We start from the raw sequence: 23172 nt of genomic DNA on the forward strand, positions 1-23172 counted from the left end.
TTACTTAAAACACATAAGGAGCTTAAGATCGGCCCTTACCTCTTGAAGATCGAGAGGGAGACGACCTAAACTTGGAGATCCACGAAAATGAGCTCCTGAGTTCCTAAAGCTCCAAAACTTGGTTTAAATGCTCAAAACTTTCAATGCAAGCTTAAAACTCAAGAAAAATGGAAGAGATTTGGAGGATGAACACTAGAGTTGCAAAAGGGAAGGTCAGAAGCCTGCTGTGGCCGAAAATGGGAGAAAGCTCGCCCATTTCGGCTAAGTGCCCCATTTATAGGTGGCTGGCCAGGCCACGTTCGGGGGCCGAATGTGCCTCCGCATCCATGCAATGTTCGGCGGCCGAACATGAGGTTCGGCAGCCGAACCTGCACTTCCCTCACTCGAGCTTTCGGGGGCCTAACGTGCCTCCAAAATGCATGCATGTTCGGCGGCCGAACTTGACTTTCGGCGGCCGAACCTGGGTTTTCCTCCAAGGACTTTTCATGCAAAAACTCATTTAAAATCATACTTAAAATCATTAAAAACATGAAAACATTTCATAAAGACATGCTTTTCCCTTTCTAGAGGTTTCCGACATCCAAATTCCACCGGACGGTAGGAATTCCGATATCGGAGTCTAGCCGGGTATTACATTCTCCCCCCCTTAAGAACATTCGTCCCCGAATGTTCCTCAACTAGTACGTACATATCATGAAACGTAACATACATACTAAACACATAGAACACATAGATACCAACCTCTAAAAGAGATGGGGATATTGCTGGAGCATGGACTCCCGTGTCTCCCAGGTGCACTCTTCCATATTGTGGTGGTTCCAAAGGACTTTCACCATCGGGATTTCCTTGTTCCTCAACTTTCTGATCTGTGTGTCAAGAATCCGTACTGGCTGCTCTACATAGGTTAGATCCTCTTGGATCTCTACATCAGGCTCACTAAGAACCTTGCCCGGATCTGACACGAATTTTCTCAACATAGAAACATGGAAGACCGGATGGATTCTTGCCATAGAAGCAGGTAAGTCCAGCTTGTACGATACATTCCCAATCTTTTGCAAGACCTCAAAGGGTCCGATGTACCGTGGAGCCAGCTTACCCTTCTTCCCGAACCGAACCACTCCTTTCATTGGAGACACCTTAAGCAATACCAGATCCCCCTCCTGAAACTCTACTAGTTTTCTGCGGATGTCTGCATAACTCTTCTGTCTGCTTGCAGCTGTCTTGATTCTTTCTCTGATTAAGGGTACCACCCTGCTGGTGATCTCTACTAGTTCAGGCCCTGCCAAGGCCTTTTCTCCAACTTCCTCCCAGCAAACAGGTGACCTGCACTTCCTTCCATATAAAGCTTCATATGGAGCCATCCCAATGCTAGCATGATGGCTGTTATTGTAGGCAAACTCCACCAAAGGTAGGTGTTGCCTCCAAGAACCGCCAAAGTCCAGCACACACATTCTAAGCATATCCTCGATAGTCTGGATGGTCCTCTCCGACTGTCCGTCCGTCTGGGGGTGGAAGGCAGTGCTGAAATCCAACCTAGTACCCATGGCATTCTGCAGACTCCGCCAAAACCTGGAGGTGAACTGGGGCCCTCTATCTGACACTATAGAAACAGGAACCCCATGCAGTCTGACTATCTCATCTACATACACCTGCGCCAACTTGTCCACAGAGTAGCCACTCCTGACAGGGATAAAGTGAGCAGATTTGGTGAGTCTGTCCACAATCACCCATATGGAGTCCAATCTATTTGACGTCGCCGGTAACCCCACTACGAAGTCCATAGCTATATTCTCCCATTTCCACTCTGGGATAGGTAGCGGGTTAAGCATTCCAGCCGGCTTCTGATGTTCCAGCTTCACCCTCTGACATACGTCGCAGGCTGACACAAACTGTGCCACTTCTCTCTTCATAGCTGGCCACCAATAAACTTTCTTCAGATCTTGATACATCTTGGTAGCTCCGGGGTGAATGCTGTATCTTGCATTATGAGCCTCTCTCATAATGTCTCCTTTTAGCCCAATGTCATCTGGTACACAAAGTCGACTCCCATAGCGGAGGATCCCCTTATTGTCGAATCTGAACTCACTGTCCTTGCCTGACTGAACAGTCCTGGCAATCTTCACTAACTCTGGGTCCTCATGTTGTTTCTGAGCCACCTGCTCCAGAAACACGGGTGTCACTTTCATCTGAGCGACCAAGGCACCTGTACCAGACAACTCCAACTGTAGACCTTCCTCAATGAGCTTGAAAAACTCCTTCACTACTGGTCTTCTTTCTGCCGTGATGTGGGATAGACTGCCTAGTGACTTCCGGCTTAGGGCGTCTGCCACGACATTCGCCTTACCCGGATGATACTGAATCTTGCAATCATAGTCACTCAGCAGCTCTACCCATCTCCTCTGCCTCAAATTCAAATCCCTCTGACTCAAGATGTACTGTAAGCTTTTATGATCTGTGAAGATCTCACATTTTACCCCATAGAGGTAATGCCTCCACATCTTGAGTGCAAAGATTACTGCTGCCATCTCAAGGTCATGTGTGGGGTAATTCAACTCATGCTTCTTTAGCTGCCTAGAAGCATAAGCAATCACCTTCTCATTCTGCATAAGCACACAACCCAGTCCCACACGGGACGCATCACAAAAGACTGTAAAGTCCTCTCCACTAGATGGCAGAGCTAAAACTGGTGCTGAAGTCAACCTCTTCTTGAGCTCTTCAAAACTCTCCTCGCACTGGTCGGTCCACAGAAACTTCTGATTCTTCCTGGTTAGTCTGGTCAGAGGAGCTGCTATCTTTGAGAAGTCCTGAACGAACCTCCTGTAGTAACCCGCCAAACCCAAGAAACTCCTGATCTCTGTCACTGAAGTGGGTCGAGGCCAGTTAGCCACAGTTTCTATCTTCTTGGGGTCTACCTCTATACCATTCTCTGACACTACATGCCCTAAGAACGAAATGCTCCTTAGCTAGAACTCACATTTGGAGAACTTGGCATACAAGCCATGTTCCCTCAAGGTCTGTAGAACCAACCTCAGATGATGGGCATGCTCCTCTGCATTCCTGGAATACACCAAGATATCATCTATGAAGACAATAACGAAGTGATCCAGGTACTGGCTAAACACTCTGTTCATGAGGTCCATGAATGCTGCAGGGGCGTTAGTTAACCCGAACGGCATTACAAGGAACTCAAAATGCCCATATCTGGTCCTGAAAGCTGTCTTAGGTACGTCCTCTTCCCTGATCCTCAACTGATGGTACCCCGATCTCAGATCTATTTTGGAGAAACAACCTGCTCCTGCTAGCTGGTCGAATAGATCGTCGATCCTTGGCAATGGGTACTTGTTCTTAGTAGTGACTTTGTTCAACTGTCTGTAGTCGATACAAAGTCTAAGGGATCCATCCTTCTTTCTCACAAACAAAACTGGAGCACCCCAGGGTGAGGTACTCGGTCGGATGAAGCCCTTGTCTACTAGCTCCTGCAACTGCTCCTTCAACTCTTTCAATTCTGCTGGCGCCATCCTGTAGGGAGGGATAGAGATCGGCCGGGTTCCAGGCATTAGTTCTATCTCGAACTCTATCTCCCTAGCAGGTGGTAAACCTGGCAGTTCGTCTGGGAACACATCTAAGAACTCTCTAACCACTGGCACCGAGGCGGGCTCTCTAACCTGACTATTTAGCTCTCTCACATGAGCCAAATACCCCTGACATCCCCTCCTGAGCAACCTACGAGCCTGAAGAGCTGATATCAGAGCCCTAGGTTCATATGGTCGGACCTAGAGTGTCGGGCTCATAGATGTTATAGAAGGTCAAGCACAATAGGAAAAGATCATGTCCACTAGGATAGGATGTGGAGTCCTGTCTTACATGATGATGTGAAATGCCATGATTTTATGCATGTGCATTAATGATATGCTATGATATGTGATGTATGTGATGCGGGTTCATGTGTGCCCACATGAACCATATGATGCTAATGTTTGTGCTATGTGTACTGTTTTTCAGAAAACAGGATGAGAGGAACTCGTCGATCAGCAAGATTGACAGGAGTACCACCTGAGGATGAGGGCATGAGCGCCCGTCCTCCAGCATTGCCTAGGGCAATGTCTAGCAGGTCCAACAGGGACAGAGTAGCAAGAGACCCTAGAAGGTCTCTGGATCTGGGTAGGAGCAGATCAGTCAGAGGGACAGTTCAGGGAGGAGCGTCAGAGGATATGGGGGATGATATGGACGTGGAACAGAGGAGGGATGGCAGTTTGGGGGTCAGTATGTCAGAAGAAGGAGTGGGAGAGTCCCAAGGAGGCACTCAGGCCTCGGGATTTGTACAGCCACCTCACTACCCACATTTCTCACAACATCCCGGGTATTCGATGGGAGGTACATCGGATTACCCTAGTTTCACCCCTTATCCCACACAGATGCCATACCCACCATACTACCCACCGTACTCCCAGTACCCAATGTATCCACCTCCACCCTACTATCCAAGTCCAGCAAACCCTACCTCAGAAAATGTTGCACCACCTCCACCACCTACAGAACCAGCAGCCCCAGTTGCTCAGCCATCTAGACCTAGCTCAGCCAGTGGGAGCAAGGTCAAGATGACAGACTATATGAAGCTGGGTGCTCCCCAGTTTGAGACCGGTGATGATCCGTTCGTGTACTTGGAGCGGGTCAAGGCAATTACAGATGAGATAGGGGCGGATGACAGTAGAGCCATTCAGATGGCCGGGTTCACGCTTAAGTGCAAGAAGGCACGGGAGTGGTACAAGAATTATGTGAACCCGAGAGTGGACAGCATGACTTGGGAAGAGTTTGCAAACGAGTTTGCAGGATGGGCTTTCCCTGATAGTTCAAGGGAATTGAAGATGATAGAATTCGAGCAGTTGAGACAGACTGATGACATGAGTGTAGACGAATATACTGACAGGTTTATGGAGTTGCTGCCATTTGCTGGGCAGGACCTTAGCACAGACCAGAAGAAGTCGAGGAGGTATATCATGAAGCTCCATCCCAGGTATTCCTCCTTGGTACAGTCAGCAGATAGAGAGAGTTTTCACGCCATAGTAGACATGGCTAGGAGAATGGAGGCTAGTGCCATCATTCAGGGGACAGTTAAGCAGACAGTGGCACAAGCTTCTGGTTCTAAAACTCCGGGTGGGGGAAGGGTAGATCCCTCTACCTTGAGTGCGGCAACTTCAGGCAGTAAGAGATGGAGTAAACCCAAGGGTAAGAAGAACAAGTTCTGGAACAAAGTCAAGTCTAGTCTGGGATTTGGGAGTGGCTCAAGCTCTGGTGCGGATAATGCAGTTTGTGCGAGGTGTGGTAGACCACACAAGGGAGTATGTCGGTTTGGGGCGAACGTCTGTTTCAGATGTGGTCAGGAGGGGCATATAGCTAGAGATTGTCCAAGAGCGGCCCCGATGGCTCAGTCCCAGCAGACAGCTTCAGGCAGTGTAGCGCAACCAGCAGCTCCAGCCATGACTCAGGCCAGTGGCAGGGGCAGAGGGAGAGGGGCAGCCTCTTCCTCAGCGGGTTTCAGAGGTGAAGGTCCATCAGCTCCAGCACGGATCTTCACAATGACTCAGCAGGAGGCAGATGCATCTAACACCGTGGTGGCAGGTAACCTAATTATTGGTTGTTCAGATGTATATGCCTTGATGGACCCTGGTGCATCTCATTCTTTTATCGCTCCGAGAGCCATGGGGAGGTTAGGTCTGATGACTTCTGGGTTAGAGTGTCCTCTCTGGGTCAGTGGACCCAAGTGTGATCCATCTGTGGCAGAGTCAGTCTGCCAGTGTAGTCCTGTGTTTGTTGAGGGGAGATGCATGTCCGCCGACCTAGTGGTTCTAGATTTGACAGATTTCGTCTTCATTCTAGGGATGGACTGGCTATCTACCCATGGTGCTACCTTGGACTGCAGGGACAAGGTAGTCAGGTTCAGAGGACACGATCATACCAGCACTAATGCACCGGATCCCATCAGAACTCCGAAGTTAAACGTGCTTGGGCGAGAGCAGTACTAAGATGGGTGACCTCTTGGGAACTCCTCGTCTCGCTATCGGTTTAGATACATGTGAATGTCGAAAAGTTAAATGGGAATGAAAAAAGAAAAATGAAGATCGCCGAAAGCGGGGGAACGAGCAAAAAGATAGGGCCACGAGACGGAAAGACAGGCGGGGGAAGGAGTCCCGCAGCGACGGAGCAGCGCGGGGAAGGGAGAAGGAACCGGGACTGAAGGCGAAGAGGGGGCAAGGGGAAAGCACGGTACGGGACGCGGGGCCCACGCGCCGGATGGAGAGGGGAGGGGCGCCGCGCGGAGGTGGGGGAAAGGTATGTGTGATTTGATGGCGGGGGACACAACGGGTGCGATCATACCAGCACTAATGCACCGGATCCCATTAGAACTCCGAAGTTAAACGTGCTTGGGCGAGAGCAGTACTAAGATGGGTGACCTCTTGGAAAGTCCTCGTATCGCTATCGGTTTAGATACATGTGCATGTCGAAAAGTGGTTTAGATACATGTGCATGTCGAAAAGTTAAATGGGAAAGAAAAAATAAAAATGAAGATCGCCGAAAGCGGGGGAACGAGCAAGAAGATAGGGCCACGAGACGGAAAGCAGGCGGGGGAGGGAGTCCCGCAGCGACGGAGCAGCGCGGGGAGGGGAGAAGGAACCGGGACGGGAGGAGAAGAGGGGGCAGGGGCAAGGCACGGTACGGGATGCGGGGCCCACGCGCCGGATAGAGAGGGGAGGGGCGCCGCGCGGAGGTGGGGGAAAGGTTTGTGTGATTTGATGGCGAGGGACAAAACGGGTGCGATCATAACAGCACTAATGCACCGGATCCTATCAGAACTCCGAAGTTAAACGTGCTTGGGCGAGAGCAGTACTAAGATGGGTGACCTCTTGGGAAGTCCTCGTGTTGCACCCATTTTCTTTTTCTTTTCCTCCGCAGCGCTCCTCACCGCCGGCGGTGCCATTTCGGGTTTTTATTTTCTCGCTCTGTATCGCTATCGGTTTAGATACATGTGCATGTTGAAAAGTTAAATGGGAATGAAAAAACAAAAATGAAGATCGCCGAAAGCAGGGGAACGAGCAAGAAGATAGGGCCACGAGAGAGTCCCGCAGCGACGGAGCAGCGCGGGGAGGGGACAAGGAACCGGGACGGGAGGCGAAGAGGGGGCAGGGGGAAGGCACGGTACGGGACGCGAGGCCCACGCGCCGGATATAGAGGGGAGGGGCGCCGCGCAGAGGTGGGGGAAAGGTATGTGTGATTTGATGGCGAGGGACACAACGGGTGCGATCATACCAGCACTAAAGAATCGTATCCCATCAGAACGCCGAAGTTAAACGTGCTTGGGCGAGAGCAGTACTAAGATGGGTGACCTCTTGGGAAGTCCTCGTATTGCACCCCTTTTCTTTTTCTTTTCCTCCGCAGCGCTCCTCACCGCCGGCGGTGACGTTTCGGGTTTTTATTTTCTCGCTCTGTATCGCTATCAATTTAGATACATGTGCATGTCGAAAAGTTAAATGGGAATGAAAAAAGAAAAATGAAGATCGCCGAAAGCGTGGGAACGAGCAAGAAGATAGGGCCACGAGACGGAAAGACAGGCGGGGGAGGGAGTCCCGCAGCGACGGAGCAGCGCAGGGAGGGGAGAAGGAACCGGGACGGGAGGCGAAGAGGGGGCAGGGGGAAGGCACGGTACGGGACGCGGTGCCCACGCGCCGGATAGAGAGGGTAGGGGCGCCGCGCAGAGGTGGGGGAAAGGTATGTGTGATTTGATGGCGAGGGACACAACAGGTGCTATCATACCAGCACTAATGCACAGGATACCATCAGAACTCCGAAGTTAAACGTGCTTGGGCGAGAGCAGTACTAAGATGGGTGACCTTTTGGGAAGTCCTCGTGTTCCACCCCTTTTCTTTTTCTTTTCCTCCGCAGCGCTTCTCACCGCTGGCGGTGCCATTTCAGGTTTTTATTTTCTCGCTCTGTATCGCTATAGATTTAGATACATGTGCATGTCGAAAAGTTAAATGGGAATGAAAAAAGAAAAATGAAGATCGCCGAAAGCGGGGGAACGAGCAAGAAGATAGGGCCACGAGATGGAAAGACAGGCGGGGGAGGGAGTCCCGCAGCGACGGAGCAGCGCGGGGAGGGGAGAAGGAACCGGGACGGAAGGCGAAGAGGGGGCAGGGGGAAGGCACGGAACGGGACGCGGGGCCCACGCGCCGGATGGATAGGGGAGGGGCGCCGCGAGGAGGTGGGGGAACGGTATGTGTGATTTCATGGCGAGGGACACAACGGATGCGATCATACCAGCACTAATGCACCGGATCCCATCAGAACTCCGAAGTTAAACTTGCTTGGGCGAGAGCAGTACTAAGATGGGTGACCTCTTGGGAAGTCCTCGTGTTGCACCCCTTTTCTTTTTCTTTTCCTCTGCAGCGCTCCTCACCGCTGGCGGTGCCATTTCGGGTTTTTATTTTCTCGCTCTGTATCGCTATCGGTTTAGATACATGTGCATGTCAAAAAGTTAAATGGGAATGAAAAAAGAAAAATGAAGATCGCCGAAAGCAGGGGAACGAGCAAGAAGATAGGGCCACGAGACGGAAAGACAGGCGGGGGAGGGAGTCCCGCAGCGACAGAGTAGCGCGGGGAGGGGAGAAGGAACCGGGACGGGAGGCGAAGAGGGGGCATGGGGAAGGCACGGTACGGGACGCGGGGCCCACGCGCCGGATGGAGAGGGCAGGGGCGCCGCGCGGAGGTGGGGGAAAGGTATGTGTGATTTGATGGCGAGGGACACAACGGGTGCGATCATACCAGCACTAATGCACCGAATCCCATCAGAACTCGGAAGTTAAACGTGCTTGGGTGAGAACAGTACTAAGATGGGTGACCTCTTGGGAAGTCCTCGTGTTGCACCCATTTTCTTTTTCTTTTCCTCCACAGCGCTCCTCACCGCCGGCGGTGACATTTCGGGTTTTTATTTTCTCGCTCTGTATCGCTATCGATTTAGATACATGTGCATGTCGAAAAGTTAAATGGGAATGAAAAAAGAAAAATGAAGATCGCCGAAAGCGGGGGAACGAGCAAGAAGATAGGGCCACGAGACGGAAAGACAGGCGGGGGAGGGAGTCCCGCAGCGACGGAGCAGCGCGGGGAGGGGAGAAGGAACTGAGACGGGAGGCGAAGAGGGGGCAGGGGGAAGGCACGGTACGGGACGCGGGTCCCACGCGCCGGATGGAGAGGGGAGGGGCGCCGCGCGGATGTGGGGGAAAGGTATGTGTGATTTGATGGCGAGGGACACAACGGGTGCGATCATACCAGCACTAATCCACCGGATCCCATCAGAACTCGGAAGTTAAAAGTGCTTGGGCGAGAGCAGTACTAAGATGGGTGACCTCTTGGGAAGTCCTCGTGTTGCACCCCTTTTCTTTTTCTTTTCCTCCGCAGCGCTCCTCACCGCCGGCGGTGCCATTTCGGGTTTTTATTTTCTCGCTCTGTATCGCTATCGATTTAGATACATGTGCATGTCGAAAAGTTAAATGGGAATGAAAAAAGAAAAATGAAGATCGCTGAAAGCGGGGGAACGAGCAAGAAGATAGGGCCACGAGACGGAAAGACAGGCGGGGGAGGGAGTCCCGCAGCGACGGAGCAGCGCGGGGAGGGGAGAAGGAACCGGGACGGGAGGCGAAGAGGGGGCAGGGGGAAGGCACGGTATGGGACGCGGGGCCCATGCGCCGGATGGAGAGGGGAGGGGCGCCGCGCGGAGGTGGGGGAAAGGTATGTGTGATTTGATGGCGAGGGACACAACGGGTGCGATCATACCAGCACTAATGCACCGGATCCCATCAGAACTCCGAAGTTAAACGTGCTTGGGCGAGAGCAGTACTAAGATGGGTGACCTCTTGGGAAGTCCTCGTGTTGCACCCCTTTTCTTTTTCTTTTCCTCCGCAGCGCTCCTCACCGCCGGCGGTGCCATTTCGGGTTTTTATTTTCTCGCTCTGTATCGCTATCGGTTTAGATACATGTGCATGTCGAAAAGTTAAATGGGAATGAAAAAAGAAAAATGAAGATCGCCGAAAGCAGGGGAACGAGCAAGCAGATAGGGCCACGAGACGGAAAGACAGGCAGGGGAGGGAGTCCCGCAGCGACGGAGCAGCGCGGGGAGGGGAGAAGGAACCGGGACGGGAGGCGAAGAGGGGGCAGGGGGAAGGCACGGTACGGGACGGGGGCCCACGCGCGGAATGGAGAGGGGAGGGGCGCCGCGCGGAGGTGGGGGAAAGGTATGTGTGATTTGATGGCGAGGGACACAACGGGTGCGATCATACCAGCACTAATGCACCGGATCCCATCAGAACTCCGAAGTTAAACGTGCTTGGGCGAGAGCAGTACTAAGATGGGTGACCTCTTGGGAACTCCTCGTATCGCTATCGGTTTAGATACATGTGAATGTCGAAAAGTTAAATGGGAATGAAAAAAGAAAAATGAAGATCGCCGAAAGCGGGGGAACGAGCAAGAAGATAGGGCCACGAGACGAAAAGACAGGCGGGGGAGGGAGTTCCGCAGGGACGGAGCAGCGCGGGGAGTTGAGAAGGAACCGGGACAGGAGGCGAAGAGGGGGCAGGAGGAAGGCACGGTACGGGACGCGGGGCCCACACGCCGGATGGAGAGGGGAAGGGCGCCACGCGGAGGTGGGGGAAAGGTATTTGTGATTTGATGGCGAGGGACACAACGGGTGCGATCATACCGGCACTAATGCACCGGATCCCATCAGAACTCCGAAGTTTAACGTGCTTGGGCGAGAGCAGTACTAAGATGGATGACCTCTTGGGAAGTCCTCGTGTTGCACCCCTTTTCTTTTTCTTTTCCTCCGCAGCGCTCCTCACCGCCGGCGGTGCCATTTCGGGTTTTTATTTTCTCGCTCTGTATCGCTATCGATTTAGATACATGTGCATGTCGAAAATTTAAATGGGAATGAAAAAAGAAAAATGAAGATCGCCGAAAGCGGGGGAACGAGCAAGAAGATAGGGCCACGAGACGGAAAGACAGGCGGGGGAGGGAGTCCCGCAGCGACGGAGCAGCGCGGGGAGGGGAGAAGGAACCGGGACGGGAGGTGAAGAGGGGGCAGGGGGAAGGCACGGTATGGGACGCGGAGCCCACGCGCCGGATGGAGAGGGGAGGGGCGCCGCGCGGAGGTGGGGGAAAGGTATGTGTGATTTCATGGCGAGGGACACAACGGGTGCGATCATACCAGCACTAATGCACCGGATCCCATCAGAACTCCGAAGTTAAACGTGCTTGGGCGAGAGCAGTACTAAGATGGGTGACCTCTTGGGAACTCCTCGTATCGCTATCGGTTTAGATACATGTGAATGTCGAAAAGTTAAATGGGAATGAAAAAAGAAAAATGAAGATGGCCGAAAAGCGGGGGAACGAGCAAGAAGATAGGGCCACGAGACGAAAAGACAGGCGGGGGAGGGAGTCCCGCAGCGACGGAGCAGCGCGGGGAGGAGAGAAGGAACCGGGACGGGAGGCGAAGAGGGGGTAGGGGGAAGGCACGGTACGGGACGCGGGGCCCACGCGCCGGATGGAGAGGGGAGGGGCGCCGCGCGGAGGTGGGGGAAAGGTATGTGTGATTTGATGGCGAGGGACACAAGGGGTGCGATCATACCAGCACTAATGCACTGGATCCCATCTGAACTCCGAAGTTAAACGTGCTTGGGCGAGAGCAGTACTAAGATGGGTGACCTCTTCAGAAGTCCTCGTGTTGCACCCCTTTTCTTTTTCTTTTCCTCTGCAGCGCTCCTCACCGCCGGCGGTGCCATTTCGGGTTTTTATTTTCTCGCTCTGTATCGCTATCGGTTTAGATACATGTGCATGTCGAAAAGTTAAATGGGAATGAAAAAAGAAAAATGAAGATCGCCGAAAGCGGGGGAACGTGCAAGAAGATAGGGCCACGAGACGGAAAGACAGGCGGGGGAGGGAGTTCCGCAGCGACGGAGCAGCGCGGGGAGGGGAGAAGGAACCGGGACGGGAGGCGAAGAGGGGGCAGGGGGAAGGCAAGGTACGGGACGCGGGGCCCACGCGCTGGAGGGAGAGGAGAGGGGTGCCGCGCGGAGGTGGGGGAAAGGTATGTGTGATTTGATGGCGAGGGACACAACGGGTGCGATCATACCAGCACTAATGCACCGGATCCCAACAAAACTCAGAAGCTAAACGTGCTTGGGCGAGAGCAGTACTAAGATGGGCGACCTCTTGGGAAGTCCTCGTGTTGCACCCCTTTTCTTTTTCTTTTCCTCCGCAGCGCTCCTCACCGCTGGCGGTGCCATTTCGGGTTTTTATTTTCTGGCTCTGTATCGCTATCGGTTTAGATACATGTGCATGTCGAAAAGTTAAATGGGAATGAAAAAAGAAAAATGAAGATCGCCGAAAGCGGGGGAACGAGCAAGAAGATAGGGCCTCGAGACGGAAAGACAGGCGAGGGAGGGAGTCCCGCAGCGACAGAGCAGCGCGGGGAGGGGAGAAGGAACCGGGATGGGAGACGAAGAGGGGGCAGGGGGAAGGCACGGTACGGGACGTGGGGCCCACGCGCCGGATGGAGAGGGGAGGGGCGCCGCGCCGCGCCGAGGTGGGGGAAAGGTATGTGTGATTTGATGGCGAGGGACACAACGGGTGCGATCATACCAGCACTAGTGCACCGGATCCCATCAAAACTCCGAAGTTAAACGTGGTTGGGCGAGAGCAGTACTAAGATGGGTAACTTCTTGGGAAGTCCTCGTGTTGCACCCCTTTTCTTTTTCTTTTTCTTTTCCTCCGCAGCGCTCCTCACCGCCGGGGGTGCCATTTTGGGTTTTTATTTTCTCGCTCTTTATTGCTATCGATTTAGATACATGTGCATGTCGAAAAGTTAAATGGAAATGAAAAAAGAAAAATGAAAATCGCCGAAAGCAGGGGAACGAGCAAGAAGATAGGGCCACGAGACGGAAAGACAGGCGGGGGAGGTGAGTGATTCAGTGGAGTGTAATTCTTATGGGAAAATTACTTTTTAGTTATTGAGGTTTAACGTAATTAACACTTCTGTCCCTCTATTTGGGCGACCCAACACTTAAGTCCCTCACTTTCTCTTCCGTCCAAATTCGTAGTCCTTCCGTCCAAAATAGCCGTTTGGTCAAAGAGTCAAAGGTGAGAGGTGAAAATTTTTTCCAAAAATGCCCTTAATGAACTTATTAAAAACCTCTCAGACTCAGGTTCGGCTGCCGAAGCCATGTTCGGCCGCCGAACCTGCCTGTGGAGGCAGTTTGGCCGCATAAACTCACCTCCGAAAGTTTGGACTTTTGGCTCTGGAGGAAAGTTTCGGCCGCCGAACCTGCCGCCGAAGGTTGGTGACTTTCGGCTCTGGACAGACTTTCGACCGCCGAACCCTGCCCCCGAAAGTGCATGACTTTCGGCTCTGGAGGGACTTTCGGCCGCCGAAAGTGCCCTGTTCAGCCTTCCTTTGCATGTTTTCTATGAATGTTTTATGATGTTTTATGGGGTTTTTGGGGAGATGTTTAGAGTTATATTAGAGTATGTTTGGTCCCTTATTTGAGTCCACCTGTGTAGGTTCGGACCCGTGAAACCGAGGACCTCAGCAGTGAGATAGCTACTACAGAGTCTGTTCAGAGTCAGCCTGAGGTGAGTAGAATGGATCTTTATGTTTCAAAGTAAATAAATTTTGAGCATGTTCATGCATCACGAATGCCATTATATATACTAGGTTGTTTGCATTAGAATTCACGAATATATTGCATTGCATGCTATGATGTTGATATGGATGGATGTTGGATGACCCATTGGCCCTCGATATGATATGATGACGATGATACGGTACGGAAGTCCAGTGAGGCCCATTCTATGCCCCTGGCACAGAGTAAGAGAAAGACCAGTGAGGCCCATTCTACGCCCCTGACACATTGGAATGTTATGTTATGTTAAAAGAAAGACCAGCGAGGCCCATTCTACGCCCCTGGCACCATTGGAATGTGTAGAGGGCTATTGGTGACAAGTCCATCCTTGATGTGATTTGTCTATGATGTGATGCATTTCATGAAAGTATAGATTTTAATATATTGTTTTACAATTCTGCTCACTGGGCTCTAGTAGCTCACCCCTTTCCCTTAACCCCCAGGTTTGCAGATTCGGGATAGACCAGGAAGTCAGCAAGAGTAAAAGTTTTATGTATGTAATAGTTAGTTGTGGACATGAAAGATAATGTAATGTAATGTAAGATATTGTACAGTTTTGTATTGAGGATTAGTATTGTGCTTGACCCTAGAATGTTTGGTTAATCCCTTTTGTTCATGATCATTATGAAATGTTTTAATGTTGAGAAATGTAAACCAAGCTTGATGTATGTAATGTTGACCCAACTAGAGCATTTGATGAGGGCTCTAGTGTGGGGTTTTTATGTATTCAGTATCAGTGTATGCACAGGTCAAGCTTGGTAGATGAAAAGTTTAAAATTTTTATGTAAATGTATGATCATGTATGGGATTTATCAGGTATGACAAGTTGTATGTTAGGCTTGCTACGGGTCCCGGTGATCTTAAGTCGATCTGGATCCTAGCGCTGGTAGCGGTCCGATTTCGGGTCGTTACAAACATTCCTTGGCAACTTGTTGATTAGTGATTGGTTAGAGGACGTTCCCTAATTAATTTATGCTTAAGGAGAGACATGGTGGTGAGAAGCGTCTTCCATCTCCATAACTAATTTATTGAATCAAACAAAAGAACCTAAGTATCAATGATCAATCCCAACAACTGAAGTGCATCCAATTCTTCAACTAGACCTTTCTCATATTTGAATTCTTTTACTTTAATTATTCGCTTTACTTTATTACTATCATCATTAGTTTAACTGAATCAATCTCAAAACCCCCTTCCTTTTTTACTTTGCTTTCAGTTTAATTTACTTTCTATTCACTTGCTTTCAGTTTATTTTCTTGGTCTTGATAAGAAAGATAGGTAAGTATCAATTTACTGTGGATTCGATCCTTTCACCACTATCTGCAGTTGTAAGATTGTTGATAACCAGAAAGGTTATTTTTGACCGGCTTCGACAACCGCACAGTCAAGGAGTGTTGTGCCGCGCCGAGGTGGGGGGAAGGCATGTGTGATTTGATGGCGAGGGACACAACAGGTGCGATCATACTAGCACTAATGCACCGGATCCCATCAGAACTCCAAAATTAAACGTGCTTGGATGAGAGCAGTACTAAGATGGGTGACCTCTTAGGAAGTCCTCATGTTACTACACCCCTTTTCTTTTTCTTTTTCTTTTTCTTTTCCTCCACAGCGCTCCTCACCGTCGGCGGTGCTATTTTGGGTTTTTATTCTCTCCCTCTGTATCGCTATCGATTTAAATACATGTGCATCTCGAAAAGTTAAATGGGAATGAAAAAAGAAAAATGAAGATCGCTGAAAGCGGGGGAACGAGCAAGAAGATATGGCCACGAGACAGAAAGACAGGTGGGGGAGGGAGTCTCACAGCGACGGAGCAGCGCTGGGAGGGGAGAAGGCACCAGGACAGGAGACGAAGAGGGGGCAGGGGGAAGGCACGGTACGGGACGCAGAGCCCACGCACCGGATGGAGAGGGGAGGGGCGCCGCGCCCCGCCGAGGTGGGGGGAAGGTATCCGTGAGTTGATGGCGAGGGACACAACGGGTGTGATCATACCAGCACTAATGCACCGGATCCCATCAGAACTCCGAAGTTAAACGTGCTTGGGCAAGAGCAGTACTAAGATGGGTGACTTTTTTCTTTTCCTCCGCAGCGCTCCTCACCGTCGGCGGTGCTATTTTGGGTTTCTATTTTTCTCCCTCTGTATGGCTATCGATTTAAATACATGTGCATCTCAAAAAGTTAAATGGGAATGAAAAAAGAAAAATGAAGATCGCCGAAAGCGGGGGAACGAGCAAGAAGATAGGGCCACGAGACAGAAAAATAGGCGGGGGAGGGAGTCCCGCAATGACGGAGTAGTGTGGGGAGGGGAGAAGGCACCGGGACGGGAGGCGAAGAGGGGACAGGGGGAAGGTACGGTACGAGACGTGGGGCCTACGCGCCGGATGGAGAGGGGAGGGGCGCCGCGCCGCGCCGAGGTGGGGGGAAGGTATGTGTGATTTGATGGCGAGGGACACAACGTGTGTGATCATACCAGCGCTAATGCACCGGATCCCATCAGAACTCTGAAGCTAAACGTGCTTGTGCGAGAGCAGTACTAAGATGGGTGACCTCACATAGATATTTGAGTATCTGCGAGATTGTGATAATTGGTTATGAACACAATTCTTTTACGAAAAGAAGTGTGGAAAAACAAAAAGACTGAAAAACGAATAAAATATCTTCTGACTGAAAAACAAATAAAATATCTTCTGCGATTTTCAAGATAGACTTATCACATAGATATTTGAGTATCTGCGAGATTGTGATAATTGGTTATGAACACAACTTTTTTACAAAAAGAAGTGTGGAAAAACAAAAAGACTGAAAAATGAATAAAATATCTTCTGCGATTTTCAAGATGGACTTATCACATAGATATTTGAGTATCTGCGAGATTGTGATAGTTGGTTATGAACACAACTCTTTTACGAAAAGAAGTGTGGAAAAACAAAAAGACTGAAAAACGAATAAAACATCTTTTGCGAATTGCTGGAAGAGGGTTTTTGGAGTAATCGTTTTTCTGGGCTGCAGATTGGAGAGCACATAGCTTATCCATCTGTTGAGAGAGCTAGCACTCTAGACGAAAGCGTTCGTATGGATACCATTGAGGGTGTTCATTTCAGAAGCAGCACCATCAGTCCAGAGCTGTCTTTTATCTTCAAGTTAAAAAGGTTAGTCTCTTATCCTTCCTTTCGAAATAAACGAAGCACTTGGATCCTGGAAGAAAAACATAGATTTTTATTTTCTGCTACGTGTTTTGGGTTGCGATAATCTCTGGATTTCCTAATAGTAATTGCCCTAGCTCTTCTTGGGTCAACCGACTCGTTAGGTTGACTTCTCATTTTGAGGTCGTGAAATGAGGTCCACTCGAAGAGGGACGTCTTTTGGCTTGAACTCATGTTGGATCTCTCGTACCCTAGCCAGGTACAATTTCATCATTTTATCCCATGCTTTGTACATGCCTTGGATCTAATTGACGACCAACTGTGAGTCGCTGAGGACCTTTAGGTTGCTTACTCTAATTTCCATCGCCAATTACATCCAATTGATTAGAGTTTCATATTCGACCATGTTATTGGTCACTAAAAAGTCGAAACGTAGCGCGTACGAGATGATCAAGCCATTTGGCCCTTGTAGAGCTTCATATTCAGCCATCTTTATCCTTTCCTTTCGCCCGTCCTTCATTCTTCTCTATACACTAATTCAGCTCTCCGAGGTTCTTTTCTTGCTAAACGAGCATTTGGCTATGAAATCTATTAACACCTGAGTCTTCATCGCATGTGAGGTTTATATTGCAAGCAATAAGGTCTCATTTCATTTGACCAAGCTAACATTCGTCCTGATTTATTACTATGATTTTTTGGTGGTTTTCTAAGTATACTTTAAACTTTTGGACCACTAGGAATAGTGCTAGCGCGACTTTTTCAATATTGGAATATCTAATCTCTGCCTCTTTCCATAATTTACTCACAACAATTTACACTAATTTTACATCCAAAAATATGATAGGGAGTATTTTATTATTATATTAATACTCTATTTGTATACAGACAATAACCTGTATTTAAAAAATATTTTTTATATTTTAAAATAATTTATTTTTTTTCTTAATTTTAATTTAAAAAATAAAATACATTAATATATAAAGGTAGATCTAAAGGTGCAGAAAATGACTTCAATCTATTTATGAGGGAAAGTTATTTTCTTTAAAATTACTTAATTTTTTCTTTAACAAGAAAAATATTTTTTTGTTACTTAAATTTTTCAAGTGTTTCAAAGATTAAAAAATATAAAAAAATATTTTTCGAAACTTTAAACAAACTCTCTTTTCACCCTAAACTAAAATTGACAAAACTTTATAAATTATTTTTATAAATAATTCTCCTATTTAAAATTGACTACTTACAGATATTATAAACAAGTCTTCTATTACAAAATATTTTAGTGTAAGAGTAATTTTTATCTTTTTTTTTACCCCTTCTTGAACTTCTCTTAATTTATAAATAAGTACCTATCAATTTTAGCCTTTTAACATTATAGTGTCACCCAAAAATAGTTTCATTGAGCTAATTTTTTTTTAAAGTAAATTGTTGTGTAAATATGGGTTGATTCAAATGATTCTGAAAATTTTAGTTAAGATTGAAAGAATAATTTACATAAAATTATGAAATCCCATAAAAAAATTGGTTAAAATATATAATTTATTTTTAGAAATGTGGATCTCACATTAAAAAATATTTCCTTTGCTCCTTAAGCGGCCATGTCATCATATTTTATTCCTTTTTACATTCTCTAATTAAAATTTAACTAAAATTTTCATTTTGAAATAAAATAAATTTAAAATTTCGCATAAAAATGGGCTAAAAAATAGTTTCCCGTATATTTTTAAAACATAAAAAAAAAAACCTAGACTGTAGAAATGTGAAGGCATTGTAAGATATAACAACAAATCAAAAGCTACCCTTCCAGCCTTAAAAGGATAATCACTTGTCTCTGACAATTTTAATTTTATCAAATCGTTTTACCAATGCATGCACCAAAAGGCTTACGATTTTACTTTAGTCTAATTATTTTGGTCCTAAATTTATATTTTTGAAATGACGTTAAAGTTTACCAATTTCGTAATTCTGGAAAAAGTTTACCGATTAAAAACTTATTTGATATTTTTTCAATTCTAAAATAGTCACTCAAAAGTTTTTACCACAAAAATGGTTGAAAAAGCTGATAATAGTTAAATAAAATGAAATCTATTTCAGCTGCCAAAACTTTACTAATTTCACTCAAAATCGTTGTCAAATTCTACAGTGTAAGGGGATAACCTTTTCAATGGTAATTGATTTCCTAAAGTTCGTTTGGATTTAAGGGCAGCATTCTCTGCTTCTTTTAAAGGAGTTCTCATTCGTTTCACAGTTGTTCTTAGCAAAGGCTTTAAAGAGGCAGACAATGGAACTCTCACAGAATCTCCATTGGGAAGAGGAGGTTGTGGTGATTTCTGGTGTTGAAACAAATTCAAATTTCTGTCCAGATTTTCCTTATTATCATGCTCCTTCTGATTTCCTTCTATCTCCTGCATCTTTGGAGTTGGTGTTGATTCAATTGGTACAAGCTTCCCATCTACCTGGTTTGTGAATACAAACGTGACCTGCAATGTTAAAAGAATATATATATTAGCACATATAAGACTTCCCAAAAGAGGATAATGAAAATTACAGTAATTTACATGCAAAATGCAAGTCAAAGCATGAACTGAATTAGTTGCAGATCATGGCTTTCTGTCAGCTTCTGTGTGAATCTATAGTTGAAACTTCAACAGATTTGGCAAGATAGTTAATTTGATTCTCTTAGGGTCTTGTGAAGCAAGCGCAAGGAACCAAAACATAACTATTGCATTATGGAAAATTGAACTCCTAAACCTTGGACCCTTTCCATTGAAACGGGTAGATTCACACTACAGAATAGTTTGTATTCATTCTTTTTTTTTTTTTTTTTTTTTATTTTTTGGACAAATGAGCAAAAATAAAGAAAATCAAATACAAACTTTTATAACTTCAGTGTGGCTCTTAAAACTCTGAAAATTTTCACCATCATTTCAAGGAGATACTTGACTTAGACTCCATTTGTCTTGTGAAAAATAACCTTTGTACAAAAATTTATTTTGATAGAAAAATACTTTTCAAGAAAAATAACTTATGTTTGGTTGTGATTCTAAAAATTAAAGCATGTTATACATTAATATCTAAAAAGTTTTAGTACTAATAAAATTCTCAAAATTCACAAAATAACATTTTCATTTGAAAAATGCCTTAATTTTCCTTTTGCTCCATAACATATTTTTCATGACCAATTTCCCTGAGCACACCAAAAGTCAATGAAAGCGGAAAATATTTTGGCCCAAAATATTTTCCCTGAAACAAACAGAGTCTTTTAAGTATTCAGTTTTTTTTTTTCTCCAGTTGGTTTATCCATTTTAGTTAAACCAAGATTTTACGGATGAAGAAATTTAGCAAGCCCAAAAAAAAAAGGCACTGCAGTGCTACTTGATTCTCTCTCCACGGAGACAATCAATTAAATATAGAAGTTCAAACATTAGCACCTCATCACCAGCTGAAACTTGTAGTATAGCATCTGGCACTGATGATGCATTAAAATGATGACCCCAACTGACCAAATCCTCTTCTAGAGGAGTTCCTACCTGAAAATTGAGCATGACAGATATGATAGGAAACCAATCACACGCTTGAAAAGGCAACAGATATATTATGACTAGCTCATGACTAACCTGCTTCTCTGAACTCCTTAACTTACGCAATACTCCAGCAATTCCAGCAAATCCACCAATATCAGAGACATCTTGTTCTGACTGACACCGACTTATTGACCCTTCTCCCTCTATTATGTTCCTAGGGCCATCATCATGAAAAAGGCAGCGAGCACAGTCCATGTTTTCATGTATTTCAGACCTAGGTAGATAATTTGGAAAAAGAAACAAATAAAAAAAATTCCATGTTTGCGACAGTAAGCAGCTTAACTGCAATATCTAAAAGACACATTATTACCATTCCAAGAAGTAACTATTTGGAGTTTATTTAAGGAAAAACAGAACAACCATAGCTATATCTCTTTCATACAACTGAAATTGACACTTGGAAGAAACTTGTAATTACTATTCTTATCTTACCTTCTTTGATGATGGCAAGCACATTTTTTATGGCATATCCAATGCTCAATACAAAAGGACAACTTAAATGTGATAATTCACATGCTTCTTCACTTATGCTTGATTTGCTGCAGATGACAAGGTGACCTTTCCTTTTCATTGTCAATTTTTACTTCCTGCTCTAGTCCTAACATAAATTCAACCATAAAGGCACACGCCCTAATATATAACCTGAGCTTAAGCCAAAAATTATGCAGGCCAGACTATAGTTTCACAATGTACCAGTCTTGTATTAGCAGCGTACTATAGTTTTACCACAAGACTGGTGGTCACAAAAAAATGGAATTTTTCAAAGTTCCAACAGGCTAATTAATGGAATTTATACTTATGATAGGGAGATAATTACCTGACATTCTCATGAAATGAGAACAGATCTCGTAAATCTTCAGTTGAAAGAAAGTTTCCCTGCAATTCAAGCACATCAATATCATGAATGCAGAACTTCAATCGCATGGCATGAAAAACAGCAAGATGAAAGAACCTGCGAAACAAGGCTATCATTTTGCTCATGCTGAATAACTTTTTGAAGCCCTTCTTTTGACATTTGGCGCTGGTAAACCTGCAAGACTTACAATGTTGTCACCTCACTTATTGAAATCAAAGACAAGGAAAATGGAATATTGTAACCACATCAACTAAGTTTCTGCTAATCAAACCTTTTCTTCAATTGTTCCAGTACTCAGAAACCTATAGATGTAGACTCTTTTCTTCTGTCCGTCCCGCCAAACTCTTGCAGCAGCCTAATTAGGGAAGGACATAATTATGCAAGACATAAAGAAATGGAGATATACATGCCTCCTAAAGTCAAAAAAGCCATATATGAGGGGTTATTATAAGAAACTACCTGTTTGTCATTGGCAGGATTCCAGTCAGGATCAAACAAGACAAGCCGATTACCACCTATCAGATTAAGGCCGCAACCACCAGCCTTGCTGCTCAAGAGAAATACAAATTCATCCTGTAGGATGAGTTGAAATGGCTTTGTCAGTAATTCAGCTGATTCACACCCTGGCTCCCTTTGAACAGACAATAAAGTCTGACATATTTCAAATAAGGAGAGATAATACCTTTGCTGGATCATTGAAGCGATTAACTAGCTTTTGTCTTTTACCAATTGATGTTGTTCCATCAAGCCTTACGTACGGATACCTTCTTTCCCGGCATAATTGAGCAAAAAGGTCCAGGGTCTGATGAGTGGAAGACATTTTGAAGTGTGAAATGAAAAGCGAATCCCTTCCACTAAAACAGTTGTTATAAATGCCTAATGAAATATTTCATTACCAATGATTTTTAGATCACAGACAGCATCACTTGGGCTCCATGTGTTTACAAAATAACTTGTTAATGAAAAACCTTTCCAAAAAAAAAAACTTTTAGATAAAATTATTATTGAATCTCACATCGGTTTGGAATAGGGGTAATGTACCCCTTATAAACATTTTAAACACTCCTCCTTAAACTAGTTATTGGGGTCAGTTAAATCTGGCCCAAATTTAACATAGTTTCAGAGTTCCCATCAATGTTGGATCTCCCGTAAATATTTTATGCTCCAATATAGTTCTGAACATAAAGGGGCGTGTTAGAATCTCACATCACAGAGGTAATGTGCCCCTTATACACGTTTTAAACACTCCTCCTTAAACTAGTTTTTGGGGTCAGTTAAATCTGTCCCAAATTTAACATGGTTTCAGAGTTCCCATCGATGTTGGATCTCTCGTAAATATTTTATACTCCAATATAGTTCTGAACATGAAGAGGCATGTTAGAATCTCACATCATAGAGGTAATGTGCCCCTTTTAAGGGATTTAACAATGCTATATAATATATTACTAAGTTGCAACATTGAAAACTAGTTAAATATAATTTAGGCCAATTGGTATAAAAGATCCAAAACTTTTCATTGTTTTTCCGATTTAATCTAAATCTTAAAAGTTAGTAAAATTGTCCAAAATTATAAATTTTATTGCAATTGCGTCCAATTTTAAAACTTAAATTGGAGGAAGCGTTGTCTTGCTGAGTTGGCAATGCCACATGTATTATTTTATTATACTCAATGGTACGTGGATAAAAACCATTGATACAAAAAAATGCAAAACTTTTTATTATTTTACAATTTAATCCAAATCTTTAAAAATTGAGATAATTCAATTCAAAATCCCTAAATTTATCATCATTCACCACTAAATTCCAAAAACCCCATTTCTATTTTTCTTCCACATCTAGTGTGGTGTAAGGGATCACAACAAGGCTTTTTT

At 45.8% G+C, this 23172-nt stretch overlaps 1 protein-coding gene, 15 non-coding genes and 2 pseudogenes across 18 annotated transcripts in view; 17 read left to right on the forward strand and 1 right to left on the reverse strand.

The window, feature by feature from the left end:
* The first annotated feature begins 5942 nt into the window (after positions 1–5942).
* LOC122724254 lies at positions 5943–6061 on the forward strand. Its single transcript, XR_006351522.1, has one exon. It is a non-coding gene; the product is annotated as a 5S ribosomal RNA (ribosomal RNA).
* Positions 6062–6361: 300 nt separating this feature from the next.
* On the forward strand, positions 6362–6480 carry LOC122724236. Its single transcript, XR_006351504.1, has one exon. It is a non-coding gene; the product is annotated as a 5S ribosomal RNA (ribosomal RNA).
* Positions 6481–6808: 328 nt separating this feature from the next.
* LOC122724230 lies at positions 6809–6927 on the forward strand. Its single transcript, XR_006351499.1, has one exon. It is a non-coding gene; the product is annotated as a 5S ribosomal RNA (ribosomal RNA).
* Positions 6928–7291: 364 nt separating this feature from the next.
* Positions 7292–7410, forward strand: LOC122724256. Its single transcript, XR_006351524.1, has one exon. It is a non-coding gene; the product is annotated as a 5S ribosomal RNA (ribosomal RNA).
* Positions 7411–7795: 385 nt separating this feature from the next.
* On the forward strand, positions 7796–7914 carry LOC122724260. Its single transcript, XR_006351528.1, has one exon. It is a non-coding gene; the product is annotated as a 5S ribosomal RNA (ribosomal RNA).
* A 385-nt stretch (positions 7915–8299) lies between these two features.
* Positions 8300–8418, forward strand: LOC122724211. Its single transcript, XR_006351480.1, has one exon. It is a non-coding gene; the product is annotated as a 5S ribosomal RNA (ribosomal RNA).
* A 385-nt stretch (positions 8419–8803) lies between these two features.
* On the forward strand, positions 8804–8922 carry LOC122724250. The gene has a single exon (XR_006351518.1). It is a non-coding gene; the product is annotated as a 5S ribosomal RNA (ribosomal RNA).
* Positions 8923–9307: 385 nt separating this feature from the next.
* On the forward strand, positions 9308–9426 carry LOC122724209. Its single transcript, XR_006351478.1, has one exon. It is a non-coding gene; the product is annotated as a 5S ribosomal RNA (ribosomal RNA).
* A 385-nt stretch (positions 9427–9811) lies between these two features.
* Positions 9812–9930, forward strand: LOC122724197. The gene has a single exon (XR_006351466.1). It is a non-coding gene; the product is annotated as a 5S ribosomal RNA (ribosomal RNA).
* Positions 9931–10314: 384 nt separating this feature from the next.
* On the forward strand, positions 10315–10433 carry LOC122724217. The gene has a single exon (XR_006351486.1). It is a non-coding gene; the product is annotated as a 5S ribosomal RNA (ribosomal RNA).
* A 300-nt stretch (positions 10434–10733) lies between these two features.
* LOC122724212 lies at positions 10734–10852 on the forward strand. The gene has a single exon (XR_006351481.1). It is a non-coding gene; the product is annotated as a 5S ribosomal RNA (ribosomal RNA).
* Positions 10853–11237: 385 nt separating this feature from the next.
* Positions 11238–11356, forward strand: LOC122724218. Its single transcript, XR_006351487.1, has one exon. It is a non-coding gene; the product is annotated as a 5S ribosomal RNA (ribosomal RNA).
* Positions 11357–11657: 301 nt separating this feature from the next.
* On the forward strand, positions 11658–11776 carry LOC122724208. Its single transcript, XR_006351477.1, has one exon. It is a non-coding gene; the product is annotated as a 5S ribosomal RNA (ribosomal RNA).
* A 385-nt stretch (positions 11777–12161) lies between these two features.
* Positions 12162–12280, forward strand: LOC122724247. The gene has a single exon (XR_006351515.1). It is a non-coding gene; the product is annotated as a 5S ribosomal RNA (ribosomal RNA).
* Positions 12281–12670: 390 nt separating this feature from the next.
* Positions 12671–12789, forward strand: LOC122724257. The gene has a single exon (XR_006351525.1). It is a non-coding gene; the product is annotated as a 5S ribosomal RNA (ribosomal RNA).
* Positions 12790–15175: 2386 nt separating this feature from the next.
* On the forward strand, positions 15176–15294 carry LOC122724262 (annotated as a pseudogene).
* A 405-nt stretch (positions 15295–15699) lies between these two features.
* On the forward strand, positions 15700–15818 carry LOC122724264 (annotated as a pseudogene).
* Positions 15819–18913: 3095 nt separating this feature from the next.
* LOC110618504 (protein CHROMATIN REMODELING 25) overlaps positions 18914–23172 on the reverse strand; it is a 39369-nt gene continuing 35110 nt past the window's right edge. For all 3 annotated transcript variants that reach the window (XM_021761645.2, XM_021761646.2, XM_021761643.2), the window contains 8 exons: positions 21984–22103; positions 21761–21874; positions 21573–21656; positions 21398–21475; positions 21263–21321; positions 20479–20659; positions 20293–20391; positions 18914–19341 (listed from right to left, as the gene is read on the reverse strand). In XM_021761645.2, coding sequence (XP_021617337.1) covers positions 18976–19341; positions 20293–20391; positions 20479–20659; positions 21263–21321; positions 21398–21475; positions 21573–21656; positions 21761–21874; positions 21984–22103 — 1101 coding nt within the window. In that variant the 3' untranslated portion in view covers positions 18914–18975. The remainder of the gene's footprint in view (positions 19342–20292; positions 20392–20478; positions 20660–21262; positions 21322–21397; positions 21476–21572; positions 21657–21760; positions 21875–21983; positions 22104–23172) is intronic.

The sequence above is a fragment of the Manihot esculenta genome, chromosome 7 (genome assembly GCF_001659605.2).
Source record: "Manihot esculenta cultivar AM560-2 chromosome 7, M.esculenta_v8, whole genome shotgun sequence".
Classification (NCBI taxonomy): Eukaryota; Viridiplantae; Streptophyta; class Magnoliopsida; order Malpighiales; family Euphorbiaceae; genus Manihot; species Manihot esculenta.